This window comes from Oppia nitens, unplaced genomic scaffold, assembly GCF_028296485.1.
Source record: "Oppia nitens isolate AA-2021 unplaced genomic scaffold, nextdenovo-longstitch-racon4-pilon3 scaffold7_pilon_pilon_pilon, whole genome shotgun sequence".
NCBI classification, from domain to species: Eukaryota; Metazoa; Arthropoda; class Arachnida; order Sarcoptiformes; family Oppiidae; genus Oppia; species Oppia nitens.
Window position 1 is genome coordinate 4,023,959 of NW_026533251.1, and position 23,534 is coordinate 4,047,492.

Here is a 23,534-nt window from a genome sequence, read left to right on the forward strand (position 1 = left end):
TAGAAGTACTAATATGTATTATTGCATTTTACTTAATAATAATCAATTGGAGTATAATTGGCAATCCTATGTATAATAAATGTAAAAATTATAAAATTTTTATTGTTTTCAAAAAATAAATAAATAAACAATTATATACAAGGTTACTCAGTATATTGTACTTACAATATTAATATACAGTAATTTTTTTTTAAAAAAATACTGTATATTAATATACTGTATTAGTGTACCTTAATAAGTGCAGTAAAAATACCAGGGTACAACTAGTGCTATAGTGCAACATATAGTGCAACAAACTGTATATAAAAATTTGAGAGATTTTTTTAATTATAAAATTTAAATCAAGTATAAGAATATATTGCTACTAAATATTTGATAAAATAATGTTTATTACAACAATACAACAAAAATCATTACAATCTATACTGAATGTAATAATTTTGATCAATGTTGTCATAGCTGGCGATGTGTCGGTAACGGTAGAAAACGGTCGTATCAATGGTCGCACCCAACCATACAACAACAGAAGTACAGAAGTTGAGGTCTACTTAGGCATTCCATACGCCGAACCACCGGTCGGTGCGCTACGATTTCGGCGTCCGCTGCCGGCTAGGAAATGGTTGCAACCGTTAGATGCCTACCAATGGCCGGCACCCTGCCAACAAGAACCGTTAGCTTTGGTGTATATGCAAAATCCGAAACCCAGTGAGGACTGTCTCTATCTTAATGTTTTTAACGCAAAGTCGTCCTTCAATAATAATAACCGTAAACGAGCGGTAATGGTTTGGATACATGGAGGAGGATTTATTATGGGCTCGTCCAGTGAGGACGTCTACAATCCTATGTTGTTGGCCACTCAAGGAGATGTAATTGTTGTTACTATTAATTATAGGTATTATATGAAAAATTTTTGTTATGTTAATAAAAAATAATCATAAATTATATTTTTTTATCTAACAGATTAGGTCTATTAGGACTAATAAACGTGGGTTCTGATGAGGCACCGGGCAATATGTTTATCTGGGATCAGATACAGGCACTGGAATGGATACAAAAAAATATCGGACATTTTGGCGGCGATCCCAATAGAGTTACTGTATTTGGCGGCAGTGCCGGCAGTATATCCATTAGTGCACTAATCCTATCGCCGAAAAGTCGACATTTGTTTCAAAATGCAATTATGATGTCCGGTGCCGCCACTGTCTACAAGAGCATTGCAGAGCCAACTGATAGTATACGGTATTGGCTAAGTCAGGCCAAAACACTAGGATGTAGTAGTAGTAGTAGTGATAAATTAAATCAAAGTAGAAGTAAATTCACTAAACAACTGGTTGACTGTCTACGTCAGGTGCCGGCAGATAAATTGGCTGTACATCCCAGTACACCGTTTGACAGTTCAGGCAAACTAATACCTGTAGCAGTTAAAGATGGACAGCTATTAACAGCTAGCGGTTTGAAAATGTTGGAAAAGGGTGAACACAAACAAAACTTTAGTCTATTGATTGGTAATACCGGAGATGAGGGATCATTACTGTTGGCACTGTTAGTCGATCCGAAAACATTCAACTTTTTTACACCCAAAAAGTTTACATACAGTGAAGCCTATGATTATTTGAAACAATTTTCATCCCGTCTTTCAGCTAATCGTCCCATTGATGGTAATAAAGTGTCTAAACTTTACTTCAAGGGTCTGTCCAATAAAACTAGTAGCGATCAGCTGATCCGTACTATTGGTCAGGCGTTTGGCGACTACGTTATGACGTGTCCGACAACTAGATTCGGCAAATTGTTGACCAAAAACAACAACACCGATGTAAATGTCTATCAATACTATTATAATACCAAAATAGTTGATCCAACAAAAGCTGGTCTACTGACTAAATGGTTGGGCTCGTTGTGTACCAAATGGATGGGTGCCTGTCATTCAACTGATGTCCTCCCAGTGTTTGGACAACCCTTTCTTATGGCAAAAAAATACGCGGATCGCGAACGGGAAATATCCGCAGAAATGATGCAAATATTTACTAATTTTGCTAAAACCGGGTATTTATATCTATTTAAAAAAAACTATTTTCCTTAAAATAACATGATATACAGTATATTTATTTTGTTGTTTTTTTGTAAACTTATAGAAAACCGGGTTTTATGGATAACCAGAATTGGCCTAAATTTTATACCTCATTGGACAGTAGTGTCATCGCACCGTACTATGAGTTTAGTAATAAACCCAAACGTTTGACTAACTATAATAAAAATTTAAAAAATAACTATTGTAATAGTCTATGGAATCGATATAATAATTAATTAATATAATTTATTATAATTTAATTTTTGAAGTCATAATGTCTACAAAAAATTAAGTATATATTTTTTGTATATAATTAATAAATTTTTATAATATAAGTTTTAATAAGTTTTTATAATATAATAAAAGCTACTTAAGTATAGAAATATTAACAAAAAAAGTATATGATTTTATTTTTTGCGATTTATTATTGATTGAATCAGATTATATGATTAGGTGGTCAGTGATCAATAACAACAACAACAACCAGATAATGAAAATAATTTTTTATCCGATAATAATATCGACAATAATGTTATACCAGATATAAATATTTATTAAAAAAAAATTTAAAAAAATTAATAAAAATTTTGAACAAACTTTGTTTGTTTGTTTGTTTGTTTGTTTGTTTGTTATAATAATTGTCTATAGACTTGAATAAAAATATTAATTATCTTTATTTTAAACTTGATTATTATGAATAAAATAATAAAATATAGTTAAATTTTTAAGTTATAAAAAATATATGAAATAGTATTGAGATAATATACAGGTATTAGAGATTACGATAAAATTAGTATTAATTTTTTGTTAATATATTTTAATAATTTTGTTATATTATTATTGTTAATATAATTTCTTATTTTAAAAATTATAACTATATAATATATAAATCTTTATCTATATAATTATTACTATAACAGTTATAAACAATTTGATGTTTTAATATTATGTAATATATAAATATAATTGTGTGCTTAACATTACATAACATTATTTAATTTGGATCATCTAATTATTAAATAATAAAATATGTTAATAACATTACCAAAAAAATTATTTTTAATAAAAAATAAATAATCAGCATTTTATATATTGATAGCATAATAAATCAAAAATGACATTGATAAACTTAGTACGGCAAACAACGGGTGCACATCCATACCGGTGCTGTTAGTCGACGACAATGGTTTGGGTACCGGTTCGGGTTGGAAATAATTTCGCCAAAACGTATCGCACGTCGTGTGGGCAAACGTATGGTGCAAATCACGTGTCGTCGCCATAGTCCACGGGTTCAGTTCGCGCACATTAGTCATTGATGAAACATCACTGGTATAATTGGTTATGTTGTTTGCTGTGGTGTTCAGCAACAATGGCCATTGAGGTCCCGGTGCTCTAACAACCAGATAAATAAATGTGTCATTAAAACTAGAAAACTATATTTAAAAAGTTATCTCTTTTACCCGTATTTGACAAATTCGGTCCACATTTGCATAATAGCCGTACTGAACGTTATATCAGTTATATTGTAATTAGTTGTGTCATTCAGAGGAACTCCAAACACAAACGGCAGGTCTGAACCGTGACATACTCGGCCTGTCGTCTGACAATCTGTGCTCACTTGACTTCGGTAGGTTAGCTCATAGAAGTATACACGACTACCAACACTACTACTACTACTATTAGTTGTGTGGTGTTTATCGTGCAGTGCATACTGTTTGGCAAACAGATATGTCGGACACTTGATCTGTACATCACCGTAAACACGTGCAAACGCGTGCCATAGTTGATCAGGGTTATATTTGTTGACGTGTTGCAAATAAAATCGGTCAACCGCTTTGACATCAATGCCGTGAAGCTGGTCGTTGGCTTCGTTGACCAACAAATTGAATAGCCGTTCAGTCATACTGTCCGAAACATCGGGAAAGTCGTACTCAATGCCAGGATAGCCCTCATCTTTGACAACACCAGCCATAATGTCTATGTCTAGTAATTATTTATTTTATTATTATTACTACTATTGCAAAATAAAAATTTTATATCAGCTTTACTTTGTGCATAACTCCCGTTACCGAACGCGTATTGTGCAGATGCTGGTAAAATAGGAGTTCCCTCTAACGGATAGGTAATATGATCGGTATATTTGACTAGTTTGTCGGCACTGACATTACGCAAACACAACAACCAGTCCGCACTACAACCAAACTGTTTGGCCAAACAATGAGTGTCGTCGAGTGACTCTTCTGGAGTCCTGTATGGACGTCCCCAGTAGTGATACTCTGCACCGCTCTCTATGATGGCCCGGGCAAACAGTCCCCGGGAAAGTGGTGACAGTATATGTACAGTGGTAGATATAGCACCGGCACCTTGACCAAATAGTGTTATCGCCGATTTATTGCCGCCAAACATGTGTATATTGTCGCGCACCTGTACATCAAACCAAACAAATAAATGTTGAATTACTTACTTAATAATAAAACAAACGTATATTAACTAAATGTCTGTTTTTATATCTAACTAACCCATTTGAGTGCCAATAACTGGTCATACAATCCGACATTTCCGGGCGCCCCCTCCTCATACTCATCATTATAGCCACCGTATAGGAAGCCAAACATACCGAGTCTATAGTTGATCGAAACTACTACCACATCATACGTGGCCAGTCTATGGCCGTAGTATTGTGGCATAAATATTGAGCCGCGATTGAAGGCACCACCGTGGATCCAAAACATAACCGGTTTCAAGTGTCCAACACTACTGCTACTACTATTGCCGGTGCTCCCAATAATCGGTGTCCATATATTCAAAACTAGACAGTCCTCACTTTCATGCAAACTTGAATCGCTGGGCGATTGCATACATGAGTTACCCGGTTTGGTAGCATCGCGGACAGTCTATCAATAAAAATCATATTAAATCATAAATCATAAATCATATATATCAAGGTGCTTAATAGAGTACAAGTACTTAATAAAAAAAACTATTACATCAGTGGCACTGGCCTTTAATGGCACCGGTTTAGCAAACCGTAATCTATCGACTGGCGGTTCGGCGTAAGGTATGTTCAGAAACTGTCCGATTTGATGGCCCAATACTTTGACTAACTGTCCTCTCAGTGTACCTGAACTAACTGTCTTTATAGTTATCGTATTATTTGTTTTGAGACATTCATTAGATACCGATAACAATAACAAAGCAAATAATTTTAAAATGTTAAACATTTTTTATAATAAAAAAATAAATGATTATAATATTAAAATTATTTTCCCTTTTTAAAAAAAAATTTCAAGTATTTTTAAAAATACAGTAATATTACTGAATTGAATGGAAAATTGCAATATATTAATACAATTTTATACTTTTAAATTATATGAATAAAAAATATATAAAATATATTTTTATAGTATACCAGTACTATTAAATTTGAAATTGTTTTTAATGACATTACATTAAATAAATATCTAAGTAAATGTTGATAATAAATAAATTGCAAAATCATTAAAATAATAAAATAAAAAGTACTAGTATAAATATTTTTATAGATTTTTAATTATTATATTAATTAATTAAATTAATTTCATTGTTTTATATTTATTGAAAAAATGTAGTAACATTTTTATTAACTATTAATTCAAGATAAAAACTATAAATTTTAGTAAAAATATTTTGCTACTATCATAAAAATTATTATTATTAATGTTTTTATTATTCAATTAGTTATATTGAATTTAATAAGTTTTATTTTATTTATTTAGTTTTATATTATTTATTAAGTTTTATTTTATTTAACAAGTTTCATTTAATTTATTCTATTATTATTATGTAATAATAATAAAAATATTAATTATTTTCGTGTAATTTTTATCAATAAAACTCAAAATTACAAATAATAATCATGCCAAAACGTGTCGCACGAGTTTTTAAACACATCGACAAGCACGCGCGTTTTATTGTGTGCATTAAGATCCTTGATTTTCATGTGATCGGGACTATCACGCGACAAAAGCTCGGGCCACGTGCCAGTAGTATCGGGTTTACTGTAAGCAATATACGTTATAAGTTAATTAAGTGACTTAATTATAAACATATATAACTAAACTATTATTTATAATAATAATTTCAATTTAAAAAAAAATTACCCATTTTTAGCAAAATTTGTCCACATTTTCATTATATCTGAACTAAAATCTCTGTCCAATTGGGTGTACACCGAGTCGTGTGAGGTCAACGGTACGCCAAAAACAAACTCAACATCACTGCCATGACAAACACCCATACCCTGGGGACAGCCGTTTTTTCGTTCGTAGGTCAGCTCATAGAAGTAGACATTTTGTTGTTGGCTGGAGTTATGGGCCAATCGGGCGTACTGTCGGCTAAACATATAGGCGGGACATTTGACATGAAGATCGCCGAAAAAGTCGAAAAACGCCAGTCGTAGGGCTTCTGGCGATTTACGGTCGACTCCGGTCAAGTAGTGGTCAGCTACCCGATTGACATTGAGTCCGTGATATGTGGTGTCAACTTCGGCGACCAATTTAAGAAAATCAGATTCAGTAATATTTTTACTTAGCAAAGGATAGCCACCCATAGCCAACATTGAACCCTCATTGAGTGTCACACCCGCCATAATATCCAAGCCTATGACAGTACACAATATCTGTTTAATATCCTAAATGTATATAATATACTAGCGATATACTTAAAAAAAACACATACTAACCCTTTGTGTATTTTCCCGATTCAAATGCCTGTTGGACAGGTAGGGGTAGGAATGATGTTCCGTCCAATGGAAATGTAAATTCTTTATGATATTTGCTAAACTCTGTTGGCTTACGTTTGCGTAAACAGTCCAACCATTGTTTGTTATTCGTGTTGTTGTGGTTGTCATGTACTGTACAGTTCAATTGTCGGGCTATAGTCTGTGCCTCCTGGAGGGCCTCACTGGTTGTTTGTGATCCTCTTTGCTTCCAATGCATGTATGATCCGCTTTCCAATATTACACGTCTGAACAGTCCCTTACTTTCGGGTGAGACTATCAGTGCCGATATCGATCGACTACCGGCGCTCTGACCAAACACTGTCACCCGATCTCTGTCGCCACCGAATGCCTGGATGTTGTCTCTGATCCATCGTAACGCCATTATCTGATCCGATAGTCCGGCATTGCCCGGTGCCGAGTCGTCCGCACCGTAGAGAAACCCGAGTTTCCCCAGTCGATAGTTGGCTGCTACAAAAACAACATCCTGAGTAGCGGCCAACCGATGGCCATCACATCCACCAAATATAGAGCCACCATTTAGTCCGCCGCCGTACAGCCAAAACATGACTGCTTTCGGTTTATTATCCGATTTTACATCATTTGGTGTCCATATGTTTAGTACCAAACAGTCTTCACTTTCATATGGACTGTGACTATCGGGTGATTGATAGCATAGATTTCCCCGTTTTGTGCCATCGATTATATTCTGAATTGTCATAAAAAAGATTTTCAAAGTTAATCAAAAACAAAAAACAAAAGTTAATAAATAAATTTATAACTTATTTTTTTATAAATACCGGTTTAGGTTTACTAAGTGGTACCGAATGGCCAAATCTTAGCGATCCAATTGGTGGTTCGGCATACGGTATGTTTAGAAATTGACGGACAGTTGTATTGAGGACATCCACCAATTTACCCCTTACTGTACCCGATGTTGTTTTGACATCCAAATTGAAATCATTGTTCAAACATATTATACATTGTATGCACAATATTACTAATAAACAGATTCTATTGTATAGTTTATTAAACATTTTTAACACAAATAATATTTATATATATATTTTAATTAATTTTGCAAATATATTTTTTAGTAGTTTATAAATATTAAATATTAGCTATATATATATATATATATATATAGTTTAATAAAATTATTATCTAAATAAAGTGAAGTTATTGTTAGATAAAAAAATAATTCCATAATTGAGAAATAAAAAAATTATTTCCATATGTTTTTTTACTTATTGTATATTTTTTGTGCACTACAAATATGTATAAAAAATATAAATTGTGCAAAATAACCAACAAGTAATTATAAAATAATGTTTTAATAGATAATACACTACAATTTAATTATCATTAACTTAAAGCATTGATATTTTTATATAGAATTTATTAACAATTATTTTTTAAATATTTTGTAGATCCGTTTTGTAATATTGTATTTTTTAGTTAATACAATATATACAGTATAAATTATGATATATATATATTATATTTGATAATGATTATCTGATTAGTGTATATAAATGGTCATAAGTTATTATTAATTAAACTTAAATATATATATTTTTAAATATCATATAATATTGCATTAATGCATAGCTTAACATTTATTAATATATAATTAAATACAATTATTATTTTTAAGTTAAATAATAACAACAACAACAAAATAATTCACAAAGAAGTTAAAAATTTTATTTAACTGATAATATAAAATTTTATATAAAAAATAATTAAAAAAAATATGATTACAGTAGTAGAATTTATTTTTTTAAAAAAAGATAAGTATTAAACTTAAAAAATATTTGTTTTTAATTTTTTTTAATGTGTAATCTATTAATTTAATTATATTTTTTTTAGAAAAAAAATAAATGCAATTAATAGACAAACTGTTTATAATATTTGTTTAAGTATATACATATATATAACACTATAAATAATAATTGTACCAAAACGTGTCGCACGAGTTTTTAAACAAATCGGTAAACACGCGCGTCTTATTGTACGGATTAAGGTCCTTGATATACATGTGCTGATCGGGACTGTCATCGCGCGACAAAAACAATGGCCACGTGCCAGTAGTATCGGGTTTACTAACAAATGCCAAAAAATATTAATAAAAACTTATATAATATAAAAGAAAATATTAATAATAATATTTAGTATAAAATCAAAACTATTTGTTTGTTTACCCATTTTTAGCAAAATCTGTCCACAATTTCATGACATATAAACTAAACTCTTTGTCTACTTTGGTATGTATGGTGTCGTTCATAGTCAACGGTACACCGAAAACAAATTCAATTTCACTGCCATGACATATACCCATACCGTCACCGCATCCCCACATTTTAGCCAACTTGCTCTGATAGGTTAGTTCATAGAAATAGTTGTTTTGTTGTTGACGACTAGAGTTATGGGACAACCGAGCGTATTGTCGGCTAAACAAATATAGGGGACATTTGACATGAATATCGCCGAAAAAGTCGAAAAACGCCAGTCGTAGGGATTCTGGCGATTTGCGGTCGACTCCGGCTAAGTAGTGGTCGGCTACCCGTTGGACATCCAGTCCGTGATAAGTGTTGTCAACTTCGCCGATCAACTTAAGAAAATCGGATTCAGTTATATTTTTTTGCAACAAAGGATAGCCACCCATAGCTAACGTTGAACCCTCATTGAGTGTCACACCCGCCATAATATCCAAACCTAAGTGAGTTTAATAATAAAGATTATAGTATCAGTTTAATAATAATAATAAAGTCAATTATAAAGCAAAAAATAACTAACCCTTTGTGTATTTTCCCGATTCAAATGCCTGTTGTATAGGTATGGGTAGTAATGATGTTCCGTCCAATGGAAATGTAAATTCTTTATAAAATTTGCTAAACTCTGTTGGCTTACATTTGCGCAAACAGTCCAACCATTGTTTATCATCTGTGTTGTTGTTGCTGTTGTTGTTGTTGGTGTGGTTGTCATGTACTGTACAGTTCAACTGTCGGGCTATAGACTGTGCCTCCTGGAGGGCCTCACTGGTTGTTTGTGATCCTCTTTGCTTCCAATGCATGAATGATCCGCTCTCCAAAATTACACGTCTGAACAGTCCCTTACTTTCGGGTGAGACTATCAGCGCCGATATCGATCGACTACCGGCGCTCTGACCAAACACTGTCACCCGATCTCTGTCGCCACCGAATGCCTGGATGTTGTCTCTGATCCATCGTAACGCCATTATCTGATCCGATAGTCCGGCATTGCCCGGTGCCGAGTTGTCCGCACCGTAGAGAAACCCGAGTTTCCCGAGACGATAGTTAGCCGTAACAACAATAACATCCTGAGTAGCGGCCAACCGATGACCATCATATAGTCCGCCAAATATGGAGCCGGTGTTGAGTCCGCCGCCGTATAGCCAAAACATAACAGGTTTTGGCTTAATGTTAGACTTAGTCTTAGCATTTGGTGTCCATATGTTTAGTACTAAACAGTCTTCGCTTTCATACGGATCGTGAGTATCGGGTGATTGATAGCAAAGATTTCCCCGTTTTGTGCCATCGATTATATTCTGAATTATTTTTTTTTAAAAATTTTTATTATTAAGATTTTCAAATTAATGAACAACAACAACATAATAATAATAATAAAACATTAATAAAAAATTAGTAATAAATAATAATTTTGTTACCGGTTTAGGTTTACTAAGTGGTACCGAATGGCCAAATCTTAGCGGACCAACTGGTGGTTCGGCATACGGTATGTTTAGAAATTGACGGACAGTTGTATTGAGGACATCCACCAATTGACCCCTTACTGTACCCGATTTAATTAAAAAAATAATTAAAAACGTTTTTAATTTTTGACCTTAAATTTGGGACTTTTTGTATTATATATACTGTATATATACTCTATATATACTGTATATATATTTATTAAAATTAGTGATAGTATTGTCATTTCAATAATATCTCTCATTACTTATAGTTATAATAATAATTACTACTATAACTATAACTATTAAAATAAAATTATTAATTTAATTTTGTTTGGTTAATTTGTGTTAAATTAATATTGGATAATTTAATTACTGCATACATTTCGGTAAGTTTAGTTAAATTAAATTTTAATATATCTATATTTATTTATTTTTTTTGGTCAAACTGTATTGAAATAAAATAATATAAATTTATTAGATAAATATAGTTAGATAATTAATTAAATTTAAATTATTATAATTAATATAATTTTTTTTGTTTTAATTTTATTTTTATTTGAAATTTAAATCAGCTGTTTATAACAAACAATTCATTGACCTTCAATTTCAATAGTCACGTGATATATGTAAGTCTTTATATATATATATTTTTATATATATATTTTTATTTATTTAGTTAAATTTTATTAATTAATTTTAATTAATAAATTTATTAATTTATTAATTGATTAATGTTTATTTTTAAATATGATAAATATTTTTATTTTATTTTATAATAAATTTAATATAAATTCTTGCAATTTATTAATTATTATTTATTTTTTTATATAAAATATAAATCATATAAACTCAATATTGTATATAAAAAATAAATATATCAAAATTTTACACTATTATATTGAAATATAAGAAAATTAATTTATATTTGTTATAAAAACATTTAATAATACTAAGTTAAAAATTAGTTAAAAAAATTAATTACATAATCTATTATTATAATAATTAAAATCATAATATACAGTAATTATATAAGTTGTTAAATAATTTTAAAAGAAAAAAAACAATATTTAAAAATATATAGTCTAATATATTATAGTAAAAAATTTTTTATATAAATTTCTATTATATTTAAAATGATTACTATATTAAATTTTAAAATTAAATTTATAATAATTAAATTTATTATATTTATTTAATAATTAATTTTGATTTTATTATTTTAATATTGAGTTTAAATTTTTTAATAAATTAATTAATTAAATCTTATTATTATTTCATAAAGAAATAAGTTATATAGTATCTCTCTCTCTCTAAATATTTTTAAATTATTTAATTTATTAGTTATTAATTATTAGTTATTTGATTAATTTTAATTTATTATTTAATATTTAGTTTTTTATTAATTAATTAATATTTAGTAAATACTTAATTTATTATTTATTAATCATGATAAATTTATAAATAGCATTAAAATAATTTATTATACTTTTATTTATTTAAATTCAATCTATTTAATATCATTAATTTTTCTTAATATTTTTTTGTTTATATAAAAATTTCAGATATAATATTATAATTTAATATAATCAAAATATATATTTTAATTATTAATATTGATTGCATTATGATAACTGTTTTTATCAATAAATATATATATAAAATTATAAAAAAAAACAGTATACATTATACTATAAAAAATTTTACAAAATTAATTAAATATATATATTTAATATTATAATAGTTAATTAATTAATCAAGTATAATTATTAATAAATTTTTTAATAATTTTATCTCTGTAAATTATATATATAATATTATTTTATTAATTAAATTTTGTTTGTAAAATTAATTTGAATTTTTAATTATTAAAAAATTATTGATTTATATTTTATATATCTATTTATTTTAGTAATAATTTTTTTTTATTTTTAAATATATTAGTGTTTAATTTTAAATTATTAATTTTTAAATAATAAAAAAACTTAAATAACCAGGGTTTTAAAATAAGTTAGTATAAAAATAGATGCCAATTTTGCCAAATACCTACCTTGTCCCTGCATGCTTAGGTCATTTATTTTCAGCGTTATTTTAATTTTATATTATTAATTTAATTTTTTTTATTTATCTGTTTATTTGATAAACTTTAATTATTTTTAATTATTATCATGCGAAATTTATTTTTTAACTATTTTTATTTATTTATTTTTTATCCTTTAGTTACTCACAATGTCTGTAAGTGGTGTTTCAGGAGACGATGATTTATTTAGCCCGCGATTTGACAGCCTAATTTCCCGATATATTCGAGCCCCCAATTGGATGAACCAGATTATTATGATTTGGCGATATATTTATGCATACCGTACGCCAATTTATCAATAGGGGTGTCCAAAATCCCAAAATTTCTGAGGTTCGATATTATTATTGTTAATCATTATTATTATTTTTATTTTCAGGACTTTCTTGAACCACCGGTTGCTGGTTTATTTCCACCGGTGTTCGATAATACAGTACCCAAAGAAATCCGTATACTTAAGGAAGAGTTAACCGAACTTCGGGAAAGTGTAACCCAAACGAACTCTGCTATGTGTGCCGCCATCGGTGAAATCAATGATAACTTGATTTCCTTGAATAAGCACATTGCCTACCAGTCAAGAATATTAGAAACTCTTGTCAATTGTGACATTGTTTTGATCCCCGAAAATTCCGATTCCGCTTCCATTGTTGTAGAGGCAGTCGATAATCATGTTGTTTTACCTGTAGCTGCTGGTAGTGCCGTTGTTGAACGACTGAAACATTGGAGAGAAACAGTTGTGCCGGAAGGATGGTATCTGGACCGCACATTGATGACAGGAGCTCGAAAGCTTGTGGTTATTCCTGGTGTCCGAGAATTTGTTCACCAGTCAAATGAACTTCTTTGCGATTGCGACTTTCCGCCAGTGCCCGAAATTGTTAATCAGATAGGATTTATTTGCGTATCTGCTGGTTCCAGCTTTTCGAAAGCTATTACCGACTCAATGTTTAAGTCGTACCAGAGGGTCTCGTTAATTGAAAAATCAGGCTCTTTAATTGTTTTCGAATATTGGCGCGACTACTCTCCGGTCTGTCCCATATGTGGTGTTATCTTGAATTCCACGCGTCTTTTTCGTGCCGACCATATTAGTTCCCATTCAAATGAATCCAAGAAACATCATTGTCTCGGCAATAAAGCACCGGTGAACGCCAATATTAAACTTAAATTGATCTCTTAATTTTGTTTTTCTTTAATCGTTTCTCTTAATATTGGTGTATATTATATATATATATATTTTTTTATTTCATAATTACTAATTTTGTTGTTGTAATATTTAATATTATATAAATATTTACAGGTTTTATAAATGTATCTTATATACAGTAATTAATTATAATTAATATATAACTGTTTTTCTAATAAACTATTTTTTTCAATTTTTGATTTGCTTTATTTTTTTGCAATATTTGTATTTTTTTGTTAAAATAATTAACCTTTTTAAGGGGTTTTTGATAATTATATTATAAAGTTTTAAACTTTTTTACATTTTAATGGTTTTTATGTATATTTTCACGGTATGTTTATGCATTTTTATATTATGTATATTCATATTCATAGTATTGTATTCAATTTCAGGGTATACCTATATATTTTCATGGTTTAATAATACAATTTCAGGGTATACCTATATATATTTTCATGGTTTAATAATACAATTTCAGGGTATACCTAAATATTTTCATGGTTTAATAATACAATTTCAGGGTATACCTATATATTTTCATGGTTTAATAATACAATTTCAGGGTATACCTATATATATTTTCATGGTTTAATAATACATTTTCGGTAATAAAATTAAATTAATAAAAATCTATATATTTATGAATTCATTGTTATCTATTTTGTTTGTGACATTTATATTACTGCTTTTATATTGAATATCTAATTAATTATCTGTCTCATATTGGTAGTTTTTTAATCTACTTATATGTAAAACTTCGGTTTTATTTTTTGGATTTATTATTTTTACATTAACAGGGGATTTTATGTCTATTATACGGTATGGACCGTAGAATCGATGCAATAATTTTTCGCTTTTGTTTAACTTTCTAGTAGGAGTATAAACAAAAACAATATCATCAATTTTGAATTTTAAGGACTTTAGTTGATTCTTAAGCGAACATCTGCGTTATGACTATACTTTTTCTCTACTATGTGTAACTCAAGTATCCCATATGCAGGATTAACTACTACTTCATGAATAGATGTATTATTTTCAATAATTGAATATCTATTATAAATGTTTTCAATACTAGAATAAAGATTATCAAATAAACTCAAAATATAACTGTATATTTGTCCTATAAAATACAGTATATATAACTGAATTGTAATATCTATTTTACTTGATTTTTAGGCGCATTTTTAATTAAAAATATTTTTTCTCCAAATTTTTTTTCTGTGTTAGCTTTACTTTTAATACAATATGCAGATAAAAAGTTCGCACCCATATGTGAAATCCTTCTACTTTCTATAGCAAAGTCAAAACCCAAGAGACCAGTATCTCAAATATCGGCCCATTATATAGACCTACTTAAAGCCACGCCTTAAAGTGAAGAGAGTTTACATAATACAGTAATAATATAAAAATTGGTGGTAATATAGTATAAAATTTTACGTTATACTGTAATATGAATAATAGGTCCATACAAAAAAACTAACATAAATTCAATGCCATTGCTTAAGTACATTTTTAAAAATAACTTAAATGATAAAAAATACATAACTTAATGCAAATTAAAAATAATTAGTAATAAATAAAAATAAGTAATTTAAAACAGTAATATATTAATTAATTTTTACTAAAGTTAAATAGCAAATAAAATAATAATATTAATAGTTTATTAGATAACATTACTGTATAGATGTTTATTTTACAAAATATAATATACATTTATAAATACGAGATAAAATGTATAAAAATTTAATTTAGTTTAATAATAATAATAAAATAATCAGATATTTATTTTTTTTTGATTAATACTGTACTCTTTAATTGATTGATTGATAGAGATTTAATTCTAGCATTAAATGAAATATTATTTGTACACTAATTTATTGTTTATTATTTATTTGTATATTACTTTTAAAAAGCTAAATAATAATATATAATATTAAACTCAAATATATATTGTAATGATTGTAAAGTAGATTGAATAATAAATATAACAACAATAATACAATATATATTAATATATAAAGATATTTAATTAAGAACAGTAGTTATTATAATATTTTAATTTAATTTTTTTTATTTAAAATTATGCTTTAAGTCTGGTTTGTAACAAAATAACCGTATAGTTTAGTATAAATGAAAATATCTGTAAAAAACATTGCAAATAAAAATTGATATAATTAATAATAATTAATATATTAAATATCTAATTATAATCAAATATTTTTACCGCAATTAATGTCGATTTGTTAAATCTGGCGAAACCAGCTATAGAAAAGCCAATTGAATGCGATTTGTGGACAATTTTGACAAACATTTGCCACTCCTTGTAATACCAATTATCCATATTTTGGGCGTCCATTTGGTCCAACACTTTAGCCAATGTGTCGGTCCTCTGTTGGACACTACCGCACAACAGACACGATACGATCAGAGATACAGTAGTCGATGTTATGTTCAATAGGATTATCTGTGAAAAATCTACTAAACCATCATGGTGACTTAATAGTGTAGCACTGTATATATTAACCATAATTGAATAAATTGAAAATATTACATTCAATAATAGACTATATTTTATAATTGAATCCATTTTCATAATAGTCGTACTAATTGTTACAAATATTGACTTAAATAACAATAATTTATTTTGTTTTGATGTCGTCAATCGTTTGGACAAATAATGTGAATCTAATTTTTTAGAGACAAAAAAAATTAAACAAATAATTTTGTATAAAAACATATTTTTTACTTAAATATTACTTGAATTAAAACATTGGATCTCTGAATCAGTTTTAAGTTTATTTATAATAATATCCAACAGTTGACTAAAATATATTGATATCAACCACATCAACGATGAGGGTATCCAAAAATAAAATAGAAAATGTGCATAAACTAAACCGGATAATTTATCTATTATGGATACACTGGTCCAATATTGTATTAATAATTTTACAAAAATTATTTCCATTGCCATAATATTGCCTAGCCACAATAAAAACAACCATAGCAAGTTTACAGTAATTTTATTATTTGATTTTAGCAATTTTATTGTCGACACAAACATTTCGATAATATCATATCCCTGGGTATTACAAATAACTAGAGTGACCAGTTTAATTAGTAACTGTTGTAACCAACTACCAATAAATAGTAATGTTAGCAAATATTGATATTCAAATGATTGATTATAGACACCATTAACTTGACTGACAATAATATAGACCTCCCAAACAGCTATAGGTAAAATAGCTAACTGGCCAAATAGTTTCAGTGGTTTCTGTACATAGATATTACCAGTTTTTCGATCGTAGGCCAGACCACCAAATGTTATACAAAAAATCCGATGAAACCATATTAACGTCCAAACAATAATCGGTAATTTTGTTTCAATCCATATCTTTATATTTTTAATGTAATTATTTGTTTTTTTCATTGTAAATTTATATTACTTGTTATTTTTTATTTAAACACAATTTTCAATACTATTATTAATATTTAAATACTAAAATCAAAATCTTGCATAAAATAAAATAATTAATTTATACAGTGTATAATATAGACTATTTATAATTTATTATAGTTTATACTGTTTTTCTGCTGTATTATAATTTATTATTATAAATATTAATCAATATACTAATTATACAAATTATATATAGTATTGATAAATATTATTTGCTTTATGCTATTTTATAACTAAATAATTCATATAAATATATTGATTTGTTTAACACAATGTCAATTCACTATATTTTTTAGCAATTTATTTTATTTACTTAAATACAAATTCAATTATCATAATTAAATATTTCTATTGCTATAGTAAAATGAATAATAATTATTATATATTAAATATTGTAAAAATTAATAAAAATTAGTAAAGATTAGTAAAGATTATGTAGTGTACATAGTTTTATATAATCAATAAGATTTTAAAAGATTATATAAATATATAATTTAAACATAAAAATTAAATTTTATTAGTAACATGTATTTATAAGATCCTATAATTTAGTATTAATAATAATTTTAGTATCAATGAGTTTATGTGTGTAGTAAAGAGCACTGGCATGTGTTATATCTCAAATACTATAAGGTATATGAAAAAACAAACAAAATAAAAAATATGCTAGATACAAATTCATATTTTTCCATATATCTCAAAAATAGTGCATTTTATTAATATTAAATGATAATTATTACAACATACAAAATTTAATTTAGTTTAATAATTTAATAAATAAACTTTGAATAACAAGATATTATGTCATCTCTAAGAAAGTTAAAAAGTTATTAAACATAAATATTATAAATATAAAATAAACTAAAAAATTAATACAATTTTTTCATTATATTTTTTACTATAGTTTAATAAACTGTATTAAATTATTTATTGATTGTATAAATATTTGTTTATTAATAATAATAACAATACAATAATATAGATTATAATTAGAAATATTAATAAATTAGTTAAATTATATTTTATTTAAAATTATGCTTTAAGTCGGGTTTGTAACAAAATGACCGTATAGTTTAGTACAAATGAAAATATCTAATATCATATTGAAAAAATAATATAAAAAATAATTAATAATTTTGTTTAAAATAAAAAAATATTTAATATATTAAATATTTACCGCAATTAATGTCGATTTGTTAAATCTGGCGAAACCAGCGATAGAGAAGCCAATTGAATGCGATTTGTGAACAATTTTGACAAACATTTGCCACTCCTTGTAATGCCAGTCATCCATATCTCGGGCGTCCATTTGATCCAACACTTTGGCCAATGTGTCGGTCTTCTGTTGGACACAACCGCACACCAGACACGACACGATCAATGAAACAGTAATCGATGTTGTATTCAAAATGATTATCTGTGCAAAATCAACTATCCCATCATGGTCAGTTAATAGTGTAGCACTGTATATATTAATCATAATTGAATAAATTGAAAATATTACATTCAATAATAGACTGTATTTTATAATTGAATCTATTTTCATAATAGTAGTACTAATTGTTACAAATGTTGTCTTAAATAATAATAATTTATTTTGTTTTCGAGTCAAACGCTTAGATAAATAATGTGAATCTGATTATTTAAAAAAATAATAATAACAGTTTAATATAATTAATAACAAATAAAAAGCAAAACTTACATGAATTAAATTGTTCTGGATGATTTTTTAGTTCATTTATAATAATATCCAGTATTTGACTATAATAAATTGATATCAACCACATTAGCGATGACGGTATCCAAAAATAAAATAAATACAATACAAAAACTGTACCAGATAATTTATCCATAATTGACAACCTAGGCCAATTTTCGATGATTACTCTTACGAAAATTAAATACACTGCTAGAATATTACCTAGCCACAATAAAAATACCCATAGCAATTTTACAGTAATTTTATTTGGTTGCAACAATTTTATTGTTGACAAAAACATCTGGATAATATCGTAGCCCCATGTATTTGCAATAACTAGTGTGGCCAGTTTACTTAGAAACTGTAGTAAACATGTACCACTAAATAGTAATATTGTCAATAGTCCCGATTGAAATGATTTACTAAAAATACCATTAAATTGATAGACAATATTATAGATGTCCCAAACAGCTATAGGTAAAATAGCTAACTGGCCAATTAGTTTCAATTGTTTCTGAACATAGATATTACCAGTTTTACGGTCATAGACTAGTCCACCAAATGTTATACAAAAAATCCTATGAAACCATATTAATGTCCAAACAATAATCGGTAGTTTTGTTTGAATCCATAACATAATGCTAAAGGTATGTGTTTTTGAATTATTTGATTTTTTAAAATTTATTTTTGATTTAGACATAATTTTAAATATTATTTATATTTAAATACTAAAACAATTTTTTGAATAAATGATTTAATTATTAACTATATTTCATTTAATGTTACTTTTTAGTTGTTATATTATACTGTTTTAGTAAAATTTAATATTATAAAAATAATCAATATTTACTATAAATAATATACATATATAATATAATATATATAATTTATATAAACTGTTTAGGCGTTGTTCACATATTACGTTCGCACTTGAGGGGAGGGGGGGGTCGGCCAAAGCGAACTTTTGCGAACGAAGGCGAGGGGGGGAGGGGGGGTAAAGTCTATACGAACGTTCGCATTTAAATAATGAATGAATTTAAGGGATTAATTTTGAGTAAACTTAATCCTTTGATAAACGGTTTAATAACTAATTTTGAATAAATATATGACTTTTGAATAATATTAATTTATTTTATTATTTGATTATTTTAAAAGTGAAAATAATTTTATAAAATATTCATTTAAATGATGGGGGGGGAGTTAAGGACATGCGAACGTAATTTTTAAATATCATTACATGCGAACAATTGCGAACATAGGGGGGGGTCTAGATTTTTTAAAACTGCGAACGTAATATGTGAACAACGCCTTATTATTTATTTAATACTATAACTAAATACAAGTTTATTTATAATATTTATTTTGTTTACTTAACTAAAAATTCAATTATTTTAATGAACTAAAGCCATTGCTATAGTAATATACATAATAATTATTATATAGTAAATACAGTATTGTAAAGATTAGTAAAAAATTAGTAAAGATTATGTAGTCTTATATAATCAACATGGTTTTAAAATATATATATATATATATATATATTTAATTTAAATATAAAAATTAAATTTCATGTAGTTATGGAGCCTTAAATTTAAAGTATTAATAATTTTTACTATCAATGAGTTTATGTGTAGTTGATTACTGGCATGTGTTATATCTCAAATACTATAAGGTATATGAAAAAACAAGCAAAATAAAAAATATGCTAGATACAAATTCATATTTTTCCATATATCTCAAAAATAGTGTTTTTTATTAATACAGTATTAAATAATAATTGTTATAACTTACAAAATTTAATTTAGTTTCATAATTAAATAAATAAATTTTCTAATAACAAGATATTATGTTATCTCTAATAAAGTAAAAAAGTTAGTAAACATAAATATAAGAACAAAATTATTTAGTGATTTTAAAAATATTTGTATAAATAATTTTATTCGTATATAATAATAATAACAATACAGTAATATAGATTAATATTAGAAATATTAATAAATTACTTAAATTATATTTTATTTAAAATTATGCTTTAAGTCGAGTTTGTAACAAAATGACCGTATAGTTTAGTACAAATGAAAATATCTGATATCATATTGAAAAAAATAAACAAAAAAATAATTAATAATTTTGTATAAAACAAAAAATAAATTAATTTCAATAAAATAAAACTAAATTAAATGTTTACCGCAATTAATGTCGATTTGTTAAATCTGGCGAAACCAGCGATAGAGAAGCCAATTGAATGCGATTTGTGAACAATTTTGACAAACATTTGCCACTCCTTGTAATGCCAGTCATCCATATCTCGGGCGTCCATTTGATCCAACACTTTGGCCAATGTGTCGGTCCTCTGTTGGACACAACCGCACACCAAACACGATACGATCAATGAAACAGTAATCGATGTTGTGTTCAAAATAATTATCTGTGCAAAATCAACTATCCCATCATGGTCAGTTAATAGTGTAGCACTGTATATATTAACCATAAGTGAATAGATTGAAAATATTACATTCAATAATAGACTATAATTTATAATTAAATCCATTTTCATAATAGTCGTACTAATTGTTACAAATGTTGTCTTAAATACTAATAATTTATTTTGTTTTGGAGTCAATCGTTTGGACAAATAATGTGAATCTAATTTTCAGAGAAAAAAATCAATTTAATAATAATAATTAATAAGAAAACAATAAAAAAAACTTACATGAATTAAATTGTTGTGGATTATTTTTTAGCTCATTTATAATAAAATCAAGTACTTGACTATAATAAATTGATATCAACCATACTAGCGATGAGGATATCCAAAAATAAAATAAAAACTGTGCAAAAACTGTACCAGATAATTTATCATTAATTGATAATCTAAGCCAATTTTCGATGTTTACTTTTACAAAAATTATATCCACTGCCATAATATTACCTAGCCACAATAAAAACACCCATAGCAATTTTACAGTAATTTTATTTGGTTGCAACAATTTTATTGTTGTCAAAAACATCTGGATAATATCGTAGCCCCAGGTATTTACAATAACTAGTGTGACCAGTTTACTTAGAAACTGTAGTAAACATGTACCACTAAATAGTAAGATTATCAATAGTCCCGATTGAAATGATTTACTAAATAAACCATCAAATTGATTGACAATTATGTAGATGTCCCAAACAGCTATTGGTAAAATAGCTAACTGGCCAAATAGTTTCAATTGTTTCTGAACATAGATATTACCAGTTTTTCGATCATAGACTAGTCCACCAAATGTTATACAAAATATCCGATGAAACCATATTAATGTCCAAACAATAATCGGCAATTTTGTTTGAATCCATGACATAATGCTAAAGCTATGTGTTTTTGAATTATTTGTTTTGTTAAAATTTATTTTTGATTTAGACATAATTTTAAAATTTCAATGTTTAAATATTTAAAAAAAAATTTGAATAAATGATTTAATTATTAACTATATTTTATTTAATGTTACTTTTTAGTTGTTATACTATACTATAATACTGCTTTAGTATAATTTAATATAATACAAATAATCAATGTATACTATAAATAATATACTTATAGAATATAATATATATCATATATAGATTATATAAACAGTTTATTATTTATTTAATATTATACTATAACTAAATACATTTATATAAATCAAATTATTAACAGTTTATTTATAGTATTTATTTTGTTTACTTAACTAAAAATTCAATTATTTTAATGAAATAAAGCCATTGCTATAGTAATGCAAATGATTATTATTGTAAATAATTAGTATTAAGTAATGATATATACTTTGCTAGATTTATATAATATAAAAGTTTATTTATGTAAATTTTTAAAAATAAATAATATTAATTAAATACTTTTATATACCAATACATTATAGACATTTATTATTACATTAAAAATAAATTTTATTTAAAACATGCAAAGCATTTTTTTGGTAAAATTATTTATAATATTTAAATAATATTAATATTATAAATAACAAGATAATTATTACAATAGTTAACGATAATTAATATTACTCTAATTAACTTTATATTGTTAATTACTGAATCAAAAAAATTATAATTAAACGAATTTTGAATTTACAGTTTTTTTAGCAATGCTATCTAGCATTCTCAACTGTGTTTTTATACAAAATTTATATTCAATCAAATTCAACATATAATTAATATATTACACATAATTTTGCTAATTAATACTACATTATTCAATGATATATAGTCTGTATTAGTGATATAATTTTATATTATCGTACAAATTAATATAAAATTTTAATTACAATTTCATAATGTAACAAAAAAAATATCTAAATTTAAATAATTAAAATTTTATTACATTAAAGTCAGTTAAAACTCAATAAAATTATATATTTTTTAAATTTATTAATTTTAATAAGTTATTTGTTAAAATATTAATTACGTATTTTTGCAGATAACGTATGAATTAGTATGAAATATCGTATATATTTTACAACAATCTAGAAATTAAGAATAATAATAATTAAAATTTGTTTAAATACTAATTAATTAAATTTTTTATATATATATA

At 26.4% G+C, this 23,534-nt stretch overlaps 4 protein-coding genes across 4 annotated transcripts; 1 reads left to right on the forward strand and 3 right to left on the reverse strand.

Annotated features, from left to right (window-relative positions):
* Window positions 1-68: 68 nt before the first annotated feature.
* Window positions 69-2,304, forward strand: LOC128963724 (acetylcholinesterase 1-like). Its single transcript, XM_054310237.1, has 4 exons — window positions 69-81; window positions 460-892; window positions 961-2,043; window positions 2,133-2,304. Exons 1-4 carry the CDS (start codon window positions 69-71, stop codon window positions 2,302-2,304), a joined length of 1,701 nt encoding a protein of 566 aa, XP_054166212.1.
* A 113-nt stretch (window positions 2,305-2,417) lies between these two features.
* LOC128963725 (cholinesterase 1-like) lies at window positions 2,418-5,268 on the reverse strand (the record flags this gene model as incomplete). The annotated part of the gene is made up of 6 exons (XM_054310239.1): window positions 2,418-2,437; window positions 3,198-3,460; window positions 3,529-4,051; window positions 4,117-4,492; window positions 4,588-4,962; window positions 5,056-5,268. Coding segments are annotated over 6 exons (1,770 nt in total), but the record flags the coding sequence as incomplete, so codon positions are not given.
* A 680-nt stretch (window positions 5,269-5,948) lies between these two features.
* Window positions 5,949-7,812, reverse strand: LOC128963726 (acetylcholinesterase-like). The gene is made up of 4 exons (XM_054310240.1): window positions 7,625-7,812; window positions 6,789-7,533; window positions 6,208-6,706; window positions 5,949-6,105 (listed from the first exon to the last, which is right to left on the reverse strand). The coding sequence occupies exons 2-4, from the start codon at window positions 7,390-7,392 to the stop codon at window positions 5,949-5,951; spliced, it is 1,260 nt and encodes a 419-aa protein (XP_054166215.1). The 5' UTR covers window positions 7,393-7,533; window positions 7,625-7,812.
* A 954-nt stretch (window positions 7,813-8,766) lies between these two features.
* On the reverse strand, window positions 8,767-12,602 carry LOC128963727 (cholinesterase-like). Its single transcript, XM_054310241.1, has 5 exons — window positions 12,590-12,602; window positions 10,516-10,640; window positions 9,624-10,395; window positions 9,029-9,542; window positions 8,767-8,929 (listed from the first exon to the last, which is right to left on the reverse strand). Exons 1-5 carry the CDS (start codon window positions 12,600-12,602, stop codon window positions 8,767-8,769), a joined length of 1,587 nt encoding a protein of 528 aa, XP_054166216.1.
* Between the last annotated feature and the right edge of the window lie 10,932 nt (window positions 12,603-23,534).